The following is a 14,085-nucleotide window of genomic DNA, read 5'->3' as shown; positions in this document are numbered from 1 at the left end:
TTTCCCCAAACAAACAACTACCTAACTCTGAAGACATCCGTAGTTCACAGTCGTGGCAGCTTCTGTCTGACCGCTCTACCACTGTATATCCATAGTACTCCTACAGAACTCAACACCACAATCCAAACTGAAAACTTTACTACCTTTGTTGACAAGGATTGTAATATGGCAGATTTGTAATATGGCATATGGAGCCCACGCAGGAGCAGGGGGTCTGGGGGGAGCTGCCGCCCACCCGTGGGGGACCCGTGCTGGAGCAGTTTGCTCCTGGGGGATGGATGGACCCCGTGGTACGGAGCCGTGTGGGAGCAGTTCTTGAAGAGCTGCTGCCTGTGGGCAGCCCCCGCAGGCTCAGTTCGGGAAGGACGGCATCCTGTGGGAGGGACCCCACGGGGAGCTGGGGCAGAGAGGGACCGTGAGGGAGCAGCGGAGACGAAGCGTTAAGGACTGACCACAGCCCCCGTTCCCCATTCCCCTGTGCCGCTCCAGGGGAGGAGGTAGAAGAGCATGGATGGGGGCACGGTGTTTTCAGTTTGTTTTCTTTGTTTTTCATTTCTCTATCTTGTTAGTAATAGGCAATAAATGTCTGTAATCTCCATACACTGAGTATGTTTTGCCCGTGATGATACATGTTGAGTGATCTCCCTGTCCTTACCTAAACCCTTGAGCTCTTTTCATCGTATTTTTTTTCCCTTTCCCTTTGAGGAGGGGGAGTGAGAGAGCAGTTGTGGTGGAGCTCATTTGAGGAAAACCACAACAGCTAGATACGCAGTATTCAGTACTTTACGTTTACCTTAAAAAAATTAAATAAAGGAAAAGGCTGCTCAAACTGAAAGGTTGCAAAATGGAACCTCCTTAAACAGAAATCAAGGTTTTCACATCATCCTGATGGTGCCTGAGATACTCACAGTCATCACACCAAATTTGGGGACTATCTCTATATAGGGAAGTTTCAGTCTATGAAAAATGAAAATTTCAAGAACGTTGAGAGAAAAATCCCAAATTCCAACCACCTTACGTGCTTTAACGTGCTCTGAAATTAAGCATGACATATACTATTCTTCAATACAACGTAAAAAAAAAAAATCTTTATTTAAAAAAGCTCTATTTTTAAAGCATTTTGACAAGGAAGGAAGCCAGCAGTGAAATATCATATGGTCTTTCATTTTATGACATTATAGAGAATTACAGATCTATAGAAAGAAAAAATAAAGAGAATAAACACCTGCGAAGAAACAATATCAATATTGCCCCTTCATCCACTGACATGAGCATTAAACTTTCAACAACTTCACTGAGTGGAAATTTGAATTCACAGATACAATGAAAAAAAGCACTAAAGTATCTAAAATTTCTATTGCTATGTATTTTTGAAGCAGCAATTTTACATGGAATGGAGAAACTCAAACTGTTACATAATGCAATGTAAAAAAAATAAAATAAAAAAAAAAAATCTTAGTTATTGATTTTAATTTTCATGCCATCAATCCTTGTGTATTTCTTTTGTTTTTATTCCTGCGACCCAAATAGAGCAATTATTAACTATTTGGTGTATCATGACAAACTCTGTAAATAGCTACACATTCTTTTCTTTGATGAAATCCTAATTTTGTTTGAAAGCAAACAGAATGATGCCCTAATTTTTCTGGTCAAATGAAGAGTGCAGAAAATGAAGATCTCTTTCCTTCTCAAGGAAAAAACCCCGAGGGTAAAAAAAAAAAATAAAAAATTTGCTATTACAACATAGCTCATTGACTGTATTAAAATAAAACAAACAAACAAACAAACAAATAAATAAAAGAAGACCCAGCATTCTAGTGTGGAAAAGCAAGGGAAATCAATAAGCAAAATGTTTGCTTTAGCAATGGTGGGAACTTATGCCCACTCCTGAGTCGAAAGGTGTGTTAACATTTGTTCTTGGTACTGTTTTGCCTTCTCAGCCATAACAGCTTCTTTCATGGCAAAGATACTGACATTCCTCTCTGTACATCAAGCCACAGCCATCCCCTGCTTGTCTGCTGCTAGGACCGTCTTTCTTGTAATGTTATTTCTAACATGGCTATTAATTATCACTACAAATATCCGCAGCACACTGCACACATTCCAAGTTTGAGGACGATAAGGAATGAACTTGGTGCCATCTGTAATACGACCATACAGAGGTGAAAAAGGACTGACTGCAGTCTTCCTTTACACCACTTCTACTCCTCCATTTAGGTACATATTCAAAACCACTGCAGAAATGTTAGCATGCTATAGAATTTAAGAGTTAGCTGAGCCGCAGGCTGTTGTTATCTACAATGGAACCTAAAATTTGATCTCCTGATAAGGCTATTGTGGTGTGCTGCACAGTGAGAAAACACCTTAGCAAGCAGGATTGAATCACAGGCATCTATTTTGCTCACAGCAAAATACAGGACACTGCTCCTAAACCCTACTTTGCTTCTAAAGCTTTGCTGTAAAACCACACCTGCTATAGGGTTTCTCACTACAGCTATTTCAGTCAGGATTCACATCTTTTGCTGACCTCTCTGATCACCTCTGACACACTCTGCTGCTGGAGCACATAGCACAGAGACAGCTTTGAGAAGCCATGGTCCTACTGCTGTGGTCTGCAAGTGGCACCTACCTATGTACCTAACTGAAGATAAATAAACAGATCTTCCAAAGACAGCTTCTGTGAGGGGAAGTAAATCTCTTCCAAAGAGGGTTTCTGTGAGGGGGAATTAATCACTTCCAGAAGCATGGTTAACAGTCTATATTTTGTCATTTATCTTGTAAAATTGCCATAGCCATCTAAGCCTGGCAACTGCTCGGCATCTTGAAGAGGAATGCCATCATTAATTAATGTCCCTGAATTAAGGTCAGGTTTACTAGGATTATTTTCATCTTGTCTGATGTCAACAATGTCCAGGTCTATTTATGAATACAAACATAATAAGGGTAAATGAATATTAAAGAATACTCTGCAAAGTCAGATAAATGATGCACCTAACTAGGTATGCAGTATTGTAGCGTCAAATGCCTAGAGGAGGACAGTAAGAGTAATGCAAATATAGGCAGCTACATGTATTTTTTGACAGCTACAGTTTTTTGTTTGGACAAAAGACAAGTAAACTCTTACAAACAACTGCACTTCAGAACTTATTATATGAACGTGGTGTTACTGGTGTTAACTATTGTGGCATATAAGAGGCAGCTTGGTCCCTAGAGGTCAAGAGATGCCATTATGAGTAGTGCTGTGAGCCAATTTATCAGTCTAGACCAGTCTTGTACATTTTAATATATTTAGTTACATATTAAAGACAGTTTTTTGATTCTAAATTTTTTTACATTACCGTTCACATTTTATGTGAACTACATAAAAAGGTTTATGGAGCCTAAACTGCTAATTGTGCAATGCCTTCAACCACACTTTCCTTAAAGTTGACCTTTTATGTTTAACACTATTTCTGAATAATTGTTTATTTTTCTTCAGCTTCAGAATTTCTGGTTTTTAGCACATATACAAGATCACATGTTTATATAGCTGAAGTGGTCACCACCAATGACAAAGTAAGATGTGCCAAGAGCTATCACACACTTAATAGAATCGTTTCCTGTGTGAAACTGCAGAGAAAGTATTTTTAATACTGCTGGTATGTCACCATTAGCAAATATTTAGTTTATTTTTCAACTGGTCCATGCATGCATGAGCTCATATAGGTAGTATTACTAACAACAACAATAACAACACATTATTAAATCACTTTAAGTATGTTATGTTATTAATAATAATATTAACTATGATCACCTATATAACACTGTTTGCCATATTCTATAATTATGTCCTCTACCAGGCAAAGTTCAATGAAAAACTAATACTTTGCAGAATTCTGGTAAGAAACAAAGTCCTATATGGCATGAACACTAATAACAAAACGACTGGAGTCTTTAAACAGTTTAAATCCTTTGTTTTCAGTTGCTCTTCGGATCGTTTTACAGATGTCATATTTTCCTTGTATTCTGCCGCTATAATTTTTCCTCCAAATTTTGTGGCTAGAGTGGCAATCTTTTCCATGAATGTTTTTCCCAGAAGAGGTGGGCGCTGCTTCCTATTTCTTGTCATGTCATGACATTGTTTCTACATTTGTCTTTGAAAACAAACTCTACAGCACCTACATACATTCTTATTTCCCTGGCTTTTCAGTCCTGACAAAAACCTTAAAAAAACCTTTGAAAATACCTTAGTGAAACATTGTTACCACAGAACTCTTCCAGCAGCTTGTGTGAGGGACAGTGCTAAATTTCTGATGCTATTCAGAACATTTTGAAATGAAATCAGAAACCTTTTCAACTATTTCCATAGTTATTGTACACAAACATATGTAGCTCTGATAATCTTGTAGTGATGCAATAAACTGGTAAAGAAATCTAAGCATTACATGTGGTCTCACAGAGACCCCTGTACTCAATTTTGTTTCAAGGTAGGTCAGACATCAGATTTCCGGTGTGATTACATTTTTAGTGACCCTTGCAAAAGAATATAAAGAAATATTGTAACCTTCTAAAATTTATTATCTTTCCTGTAATAAACAAGATTGTGTTTGTCATATACCAGCACTTAATTCAGGTCTGCTTGTGCAGTTGATCAATAGCTCTGGAGTTCATCTTTTCCAAAATCTAGCTTCCCTTTATGTTCCCTGGATGCTCTCCAATTCCCACTTCAACAAGTGACCTTCTTTTAGACAGTGAATGTTTCTAAATTTTATCCTTCAGTAAGCTACCACACTTGAGTGTCTCAACCAATGTGAGAAAAAAGTCCCTGCACAGCTACATTTGCAAGCACAAATTCACAGTATTCAGTCCACAGATGTACAGAAGATTCTGACATCCACTGGTACTGGGTAAGGAAAAATTACAAAATATGTGTGCCTGAAGTAGAAAACAATGCACCTCTCTAGCACTCACAGTTTTGATGCTATTGTTTCAGTTAGCTAAAAAATGAGTGATTTATTTGTCAAAGCTAAGCAAGCATGTGTTGGGCAAACCACTGCAGAAACAGAAAATGTCTCTGAATTAGACATTTGATTTGTTACTTGCTATGGGCAAGTAACAGGTCTACTTATCTGAGAGCCAAAAGGACTCCAGAAGGAAAAACAACAGATTTCTGGTACAAATGAGCAACACTACTTCTTTTGCTCGTCTGGCTGCTGAATTACAGGGCAAAGATCTTGTCCTGTTTTTTTTTCCCTAGAAGCATGAGTCAACAGCTGCTAGGTGGCTACTGAGCTCTACACCCGCCAGATAGGCAGTCTATGCAAGAACAATTAATGCATTTGAAAGCACCCTGCAGATGCAAAAGAAAACTATTCAGGCTCCAATGGCACATCTTACAGTTTAAACAGAACCTCTAAGTCAGAATTTTCCTCTCTAAGGGTTTATCTACCTGATGTGAAAGAAGCCTTCTGAGCTGCAGCAGAGCTAAGCACACCCACTGACATAACCAGTCCCACAGGGAAGAAGGTCTATCTACTCATCAAGTGTATCACTGCAAACAGAACCAGAGATGCCTCTTTGGCTACCTCTGAGGGAAGCAGGAAAATGCTGGGAAAGAATTTCTATTTAAAACTATAGGCATGCTTAAAGAAGATTAAAAAGAGACCAGGAACTACAATGGAGACTGAAAATGTCAAGTCTGCTAAAAAACTGCCCTAACTCCAAACCCTATCCTTGTGTTTATGAAATGTTAGCTAACAAATCAATTTTCTCTGTTTTTTTTTCTTTTTTTAAAGAAATCTAGCTTTTTTTTTTTTTTTTTTTTTTTTTTTTTTCCAAAGAGAAGCACTTTCATGACATAGAAACCAATGTGTGCAAGGGGTAAACTGGAAAAACTGCAAATTTTAATACATCATCAACATCACGACTCAGATGATGAAGCAATCATCTGGAAATATGTTAATGCCTAAAATAATATTTTAGAAAAAAAAAAGTCATAAAAAAGAGTTGTTTCATTTTAGGATTATATATACTTTTGCCCCAATGAAGAAAAATAGCAAAAGAGAGTAACAAAGTAACAAGAGAATGAAAAGGAGAGAAAGTATGGCATTGTTGTGCTGGTAATCTACTACAGTGACTACGAATCAGTGAAACCTCTCCTGTGCTACTGAAAGAAGATTTCAGAAGAGGTGAATCTGTGACAATGGGAATATTTGGCTCCACAAACTTGTAATATTTCCTCCTTACAATCTGCAGAGAAAACAACTGGGTAATGACTTTCAGAGTGTGAACCTAAGAAACAGAAAGTAGTAGGCTGAGAATACGAAGGTGCTTGGCTGTGATAGTTTTACCCTGCTCGGCAGCTGAGCTCCACCATAGCTACTCTCTCATTCACCCTCCTCAGAGGAGAAGTGGGAGAAAAAAGATGTAAAGGGCTCAAGGGTTTAGGTAAGGACAGGGAGATCACTCAACAATTATCATCAAGGGCAAAACAGACTTAGCACAGGGAGATTAATATAATTTATTGCCTATCACTAGAACAGTGAGAAACTAAAAGCAAATTAAAAACACCTTCCTCCCATCCACCCTCTTCTACCTCCTCCCCCCTGAGCAGCGCAAGGGAATGGGGAACAGGGAACGGTGGCTGTGGTCAGTCCCTAAGGCTTCGTCTTCGCCGCTCCCTCACGGTCCCTCTCTGCCCCTGCTCCCCGTGGGGTCCCTCCCACGGGATGCCGTCCTTCCCGAACTGAGCCTGCGGGGGCTGCCCACAGGCAGCAGCTCTTCAAGAACTGCTCCCACACAGCTCCGTACCACGGGGCCCATCCATCCCCCAGGAGCAAACTGCTCCAGCACGGGTCCCCCACGGGTGGGCGGCAGCTCCCCCCAGACCCCCTGCTCCTGCGTGGGCTCCTCTCCACGGGCTGCAGCTCCGGCCCGGGGCCTGCTCCTGCGGGGGCTCTCCACGGGCCGCAGCCTCCTCCAGGCCACGTCCACCTGCTCCACCGGGGGCTCCTCCACGGGCTGCAGCGTGGAGATCTGCTCCATGTGGGACCCATGGGCTGCAGGGGGACAGCCTGCTCCACCGGGGGCTCCTCCACGGGCTGCAGCGTGCAGATCTGCTCCGTGTGGGACCCGTGGGCTGCAGGGGGGCAGCCTGCTCCACCAGGGGCCTCTCCCTGCACAGGCTGCAGGGGAACTGCTGCTGCCTGCCTGGAGCACCTCCTGCCCTCCTGCTGCACTGACCTGGGGGTCTGCAGGGCTGCTTCTCACTCCTCTCTCTCCCAGCTGCTGCACAGCAGGTTTTTTCCCTTTCTTAAATCTGCTCTCCCAGAAGCCCAACCAGTGTCACTCCCTGGCTCAGCTCTGGCCAGCAGCAGATCCCTTTTAGAGCTGGTTGGAGCTGGCTGTGCTCTGACATGGGGCAGCTGCTGGACGCTGCTCACAGAGGCCACCCGTGCAACGTCCTGTTACCAAAGCTTTGCCACATAAGCCCTACACAGTGGCAACTTGGGTGAGAGTAACTACAAAATAAAAAGGGGCTGAGACAAGGCAGAAGATTTGAAGAAAGGAGATGTCAGTATACTCAAATTATTAGTAGGTAAGACCTGATAGGAATTAACTCTACTGGAAAGAAAGATTTAGAAGATTTAATAGTTCTTAAAATAAATATTTGAGACTGAAAATACAAACTATTCAATATGGAAACATATGAAAGCTACATTGACACTAACAAATAATGTGTCAAATCAGTGAAGTGAGACAGTGGGTACTAAAGAAATGTATCCACCCTGTACACATTTCTAGGGTTTTACTTTGGACAAGCTTTAGAAAAGTCATAGATAGATGAGTACTGAAGAAGATTACATAGTTATGTGATGAAATTTCTTTCAGGAATTACATAGCTCTAAGTGATTCTTTCTTGGGGGGGGGAGTGGGGGGGTGGCGCAGGGGGAGAGAAGGATGGAAGGGGGCAAAAATGCCATAAAGAAAACATGTATACTTTTCAAATGAGGATTTTCTCAAACAAAAACTGTTTTGCTAGAAGATTTTGACTGGCTCTGATCCTGACAAGATGATGGCTGCTAGTCACCACCTTAACTGATATGTTTGCGCTCATAAATTCTAATAATGGGGCTACATTGGCACAGAGGGAGACAGACACAAAATGAAGTTACTAAGGTGAAAGAATTTCCTTCTCTGGCTTAATTGCAAAAGAAAGGCACATCTCTGTCCTTAGGAACGCTGACAGTTACGGATACCAGAAGTGTAAGACAGACAGCTTGCTAATACTTATTCTGCTTTGGTTAAATCAGTGCGTTGGGTGTTGGAGGCGAGGCTTTGGCTGGGGGGCACACTGGGAGGAGGGTGGGCTGCCCTCTGCCAGGCATGGCTGTGTCCAGCCAGTTCCAGCTGTCTGCAGTAGGCCCCATGGAGGGCACCACTCTATCCTCAGCCGTGTGCGCACACTGCCGCCCTCCAAGGATGTGGACAGTTCCAGGAGGAACTGTAGCCAACGGAGAACATGCATTTCTGCAGGAAAAAGTGTGGGGAGAAAGGAGACAGAGAGAAACAGTTATGGACTGGCCATGGGTCCGTCTCCCTGAAACCGTAGATGGAGGCTGGGGGAGCAAAGTCCCACCCACTGTAAGTGAAGAGCAGGTTCGAGACCACCTGATGAAATTAAAAAGGTACAAGTCTATGGGACCTGATGACATGCATCTCAGGGTCCTGAGGGAACTGGATGATATAGTTGCCTCTCTCCATTACATTTGAAAAGTCCTGGCAGTCAGGCAGTGAAGTCCCTGGTGGCTGGAAAAAGGGAAACATCACACCTCTTTTTAAAAAGGGTAGAAAGAAGGAGCCGGGGAATGACAAATTGACGAGCTTCACCTCTGTGCCTGGAAAGATCATGGAAAAGATCCTCCTGGAAGCAATGTCAAGGCACATGCAAGACAAAGAGGTCTTTAACTTTATCAGTGACATGGACAGTGGGATCGAGTGCACCCTCAGCAAATTTGCAGATGACACCAAGCTGAGTGGTGCAGCTGATACAATAGAAGGAAGAGACACCATCCGAAGGGATTTGAACAAACTTGAGAAGTGGGCCTATGTGAACCTAATGAGCTTCAACAAGTCTAAATGCAGGGTGCTGCACCTGGGCCGGGGCAATCCCAGGCATGAATACAGACTGGGAGAAGAACTCATTGAGAGCAGCCCTGCAGAGAAGGACTTGGGGGTTCTGGTGGATGAAAAGCTCGACATGAGCCAGCAGTGCGTGCTTGCAGCCCAGAAGGCCAAATGCATCCTGGGCTGCAATAAAAGAGGAGTGGCCAGCAGGGAGAGGGAAGTGATTGTCCCCCTCCGCTCTGCCCTTTTGAGGCTCCACTTGGAGTACTGCTTCCAGGTCTGGAGCCCCCAGCACATGAAGGATGTGGAGCTGTTGGAGTGGGTCCAGAGGAGGGCCACAAAGATGATCAAGGGACTGGAGCACCTCTCTTACTTAGAAAAGCTGAGAGAGCTGGGAATATTCAGCCTACAGAAGAGAAGGCTCCAGGGGCACCTTACTGCAACCTTTCAGTACCTGAAGGGGACTTATAAAAAGATGGGGAGTAATTCTTTGCTCAATTGGATAATGACAGGACAAGGGGGAATGATTTTAAACTAGAAGAGGGGAGATATAGATTAGAGGTGAAGAGAAAATTCTTCACTCAGAGGGTCGTGAGCACTGGAACAGTTTGCCCAGAGAGGCTCTGGATGCCCTATCCCTGGAGGTGTTCAAGACCAGGTTAGATGAGTCCCTGAGCAACCTGATCTAGTGGGTGGCATCTTTGCTTATGGCACAGGGGTTGGAACTAGATAATCTTTGAGGTCTCTTCCTGCCCAAGCCATTCTATGATCATTCTGTGATGATGTCCACGACCCCCATCACCCTTTGCCATCTGTTGGGGAAAAGAGTTAGGCTGGAAGGAGTAAAGTTGAACCTGTGAAAATGTGGGGACGTGGTATGAGTGCAATATGTTGTTTTATGTTTTTGTCTTTGTTACTTACAATCCAGATTATTTTAATTGGTAATTAAATTAATTTTATCCAAGCAAAGTCTGTTTTGCCTGTGACAAGGACTGGTAAACACTCTCCCTGCTCTCTCTCCTCATCTTGACCAACAAGCTTTTCCATTTTATTTTCTCCCCCTCTCCATTTGAGCTGGGGGATTATGAGACTGACTGGGTGGGCTGATGTTAACCCACCACAATCATTTAGTACTGCTTATCAATTGTAAAACAAAGTCCAATGATTTATTTTTATTTATTTTTTATTTTTATTTTTTGACACTGAGCTTCTTTGATGTTCCATTTAGAATACTTGCTTAAAAAACAGTGACCAAGCATTTACTATAGTTTCCCATCTTCAGTTAAGAGAAAACCGAATCTTGGACACACTTGTTTAGTATAGGAATAGTTACATTATGTAATATATATCATGCTGGACTGATACCTCTCTGTGAAAAAGCCATCTCTTAGGACACTCTCTCACTTGAGATTCATTCAAGTGAACTATGTAATAACACTAAGGGCAAACAGCAATAATGTAGGAAAAAGCACTCACAAAAATTTTCCATTGTTTCTTGACCCAATGAGGATACGGTGCTCTGATTCTTCCCGAGAAATCCTCCCATGGAACCAAGGCATCTTCTCATGGGCTGTAGTAGCAATCAATTTCTCCAGCTGAGGTTTTTGACTTATGATAGCTTGTTCAAGAGCATGACCCTAGAGTGGTAGAAACATAATGGGACAATCAAACTGTCTTCTGCGATAGAAAGTTTACATATAGACTCCCAGTTTTGTATGGCTTTTGGGACATCTGAAACCTGTACATTTTGTTGTATGTGAGGAAAAGCAATAGTTGCTACAAAGACATTAAAACAAAAGATAAAATAGGGTAATCTAAACATTACAAAGCTGGGATTTTTCTTTTATCTCTGAGAAGTGGAAGGAAAAATAATGAGTAAACCATAAATAGATCAACATCTCAACCAAAAACTGTGTCATATTTTTATGCTAGTCAGGCATAGCTAATATACTTGATGTCACTCTGAGATGTCATAACATACCTCCATATTACATACCTTCAGCTTGCTGAAATAAACTAAACACACTTTGCACAGTTTCAGCATGTACATATTGCAATGTACTGCAGGAAAAATACCCACTGCTCATAAAAATCTGATAATTAAAATTCTGTTGCGACAACATACTACATAGCATATTTGGGATTGATGTATTGTGTTTGTGTGTATTTGGCAGAATATCCAAGTTGGAAGGGACCCACAAGGATCATTGAGTCCAACTTATGGCTTCATAAAGGACCTCCTGAAAATTAAGCCATATATCTGAGAGTACTATCCAAATACTTGAACTCCAGCAGGCTTGGTCTGTGACCACCTCCCTGGGGAGCCTGTGCCAGTGTCCGACCCCTCTCTGGGTGCAGAACCTTTCCCTAACCCCCAGCCTGACCCTCCCCTGTCCCAGCTCCATGCCGTTCCCTCGGGTCCTGTCGCTGTCCCCAGAGAGCAGAGCTCAGCGCCTGCCCCTCCGCTCCCCTCGTGAGGGAGCTGCAGGCCGCCATGATGCCTCCCCTCAGCCTGCTCTGCTCTGGGCTGAGCAAACCAAGGACCCCAGCTGCTCCTCATACGTCTTGCCCAATAGACCTGTGACAATCTTTGTTGCCCCCCACCCCAGACACTCTCTAATAGTTTTATGCTCTTGTATTGTGGTGCCCCAAACTGCACACAGTACTTGAGGTGAGGCTGCACCAGCACAGAGCACAGCAGGACAATCCCTTCCCTCGACTGGCTAGCAGTGCTGTGCCTGATGTATCCCAGGATACGGTTGGCCCTTATGACTGCCACAGTTGATTCACATTCAAATTGTTCTTGGCTAGAACCCACAGATCCCTTTCCATTAATCCTATCTCCAGTCGTCATCCTCCCGTCTGTACAGACATCCAGGATTACTCTGTCCCAGGTGCAGAATCTGGCACTTGTTCTTGTTAAATTTCATATGGTTGGTGATTACCCAGCTCTCTAATCTATCAAGATGTCTTAGTCAGTGCAAGTTAGTTAAGCAGGACTTTCCCCTCATGAACTCATGTTAGCTACAGCAACAGCAACTGCTGGAACCAAACCCTGTAATTTCTTTTTATCCTAATTCGAAGACCACTTTATGGCAAAATCAGCCTGCAAATTTACCTGCAAATTCCAAGTTTGTTTGACGTACTCTCTGATGAGGTTCTCTTTTAAATCTTCAAAGGGCCCTGTTTTGGGTTCAATGCCTGGTGGTCGGTTGAAAGGTTTTCTCAGTAGACAGATTAGGCCATCCGCTTCCTCTGAATGATAGTTAATTAGTTCAGCAGGACTTGCATGAGACTTCCCTCCTGCAATAGCATATGTGCCACTCAGCTCCCTCTCAATTGTATAATGATGAACCTTCCTTCCATGGGCCAAGGATAAGGCAAAGCCTCCAAGGTAATTCCGACTTTGGCGAAGCAGATATAGTCCATCACTCACACCTCCTTGCATCAGATACTCCTCAGCTTCCTCACGTGTAATATTGCCAAAGAAGTATGGCAAATGGTTAGCTGGGTTAGTCGTGCTGGAAGCCATGATTTTTTTTTTCTTTCTAAGACGCCAACTTAATGTTTAATACCTGAAAAGAAAGAAGGAGACATGATTATCAGTTGAAAAAAGAGAGGATAAAGCCGTAACATGGCAGTTCATGTGTGGTATGTTTTTAATATATTTTTGAAAAACTTTTGGGAAGAAGGTAACATTTTTGTTTTTATCTTGTTAGAGGTTGTCTTTCTAAATGCCAATAGCAAGTTTCTCCTGGTTATGTACTGCTATAGAAGTTTTGTCAAACTCCACAAGTATCCTGTAATTCTTTCTGTGTCCTCTGGTCTTTTTCCTAGCCATATAGAGTCTTGACATTTTCACTTGCCCAAATATCTCTATCAATCCTTTCATTCTGCCTTGAGATGTTTCTCAATGGAAAGAAATAAATAGGTAAGAAAGACTGATTGAGTAGGTTTTATTTCCAGTTTTGTGTGACTATAATTTTGCTTATAAGGGTAGCTTATGCCAGTAAGTGGGCTGAATATGGACAAAAGTCCTATATTAAAATAGTCAACATTTTTCCCTCACAGAGCTTCACCAGAAAACAAGTTTTTATTTTTTATTATTTTTTTTATTGGTGAAAAAATAGTTAATGTAGTAGTGTCATCCTGAAAAGCTTTCATTTCAAACAGATTATATTGAAACAATATAAAGGCACACTGCCAAAAAACACATAGAAGAGAACAAAGTTCAGCATTTCTGAAGAATAAGAGTGAAGACAATATAAATTGCTTCAATTCTTTTATTCTTAATTTAATAATTAAAAAACTCACATGTTAAAAAAAAAAAAAAGCATTCATAGAACTCAGGAATACTATTCTTCTTTTTTTCTTGTGTCCTATCTTCCCCCTGAGCTATTTCAGTCTTCTACATTGTCAGCAGAGAAACTTATTTTCATTAAAACCTATGACATTTTCACTATCTGGACAGCTAGGTATTATGCTGGAATTACTTTTGTCACTTTCAAGTCACTGAAGCATATACATCGGAATGGAAGAGATGCATTTGGTTTATTATTTGTCTTAGTGCTGTTTAAATGACTATCTAATAGAAACAGGGAAGAACACCACAGCTACCTACTGACAGCATTTAAATGTACAGGAAGTGAATATATTAAGACGCTAATGGGAACTGCATTCTTGCAATAATATTTGCAAGCTTTGTTTTAACAGATGGAGTGATGCACAACTGCAATTACTTATGTCATGCCAAGTTCACCAGTCAATTCATGAATTGTTTCCTGCAACATTAGGAGTTTTCATATACTTCCTCCTCCAAATGCTTTCCAGATCCAATCACACTTTAATTGGGACTGATTGTATACTGTTACATCCACAGTTTATGGGGCATAAAACTGAAAGTTCCATTTAGGATCAGTTCTACATCTTTCAGTTTAGAAAGAACGACTATTGAAGAGAAAAGAATCCACTAAGTATTAT

General features: G+C 41.8%; 1 protein-coding gene across 6 annotated transcripts in view; it reads right to left on the bottom strand.

Annotated features, from left to right (window-relative positions):
* SYK (spleen associated tyrosine kinase) overlaps positions 1–14,085 on the bottom strand; it is a 58,424-nt gene that overhangs the window by 23,609 nt on the left and 20,730 nt on the right. For all 6 annotated transcript variants that reach the window (XM_040540906.1, XM_040540910.1, XM_040540912.1 and 3 more), the window contains exons 2-3: positions 12,224–12,680; positions 10,582–10,742 (exon numbers count right to left, since the gene is read on the bottom strand). In XM_040540906.1, coding sequence (XP_040396840.1) covers positions 10,582–10,742; positions 12,224–12,637 — 575 coding nt within the window. In that variant the 5' untranslated portion in view covers positions 12,638–12,680. The remainder of the gene's footprint in view (positions 1–10,581; positions 10,743–12,223; positions 12,681–14,085) is intronic.

Source organism: Cygnus olor, chromosome Z (genome assembly GCF_009769625.2).
Source record: "Cygnus olor isolate bCygOlo1 chromosome Z, bCygOlo1.pri.v2, whole genome shotgun sequence".
In the NCBI taxonomy this organism is placed as follows: domain Eukaryota; kingdom Metazoa; phylum Chordata; class Aves; order Anseriformes; family Anatidae; genus Cygnus; species Cygnus olor.
Note: the sequence above shows the minus strand (reverse complement) of the source record. Positions and strands in the feature narration are given on the sequence as shown.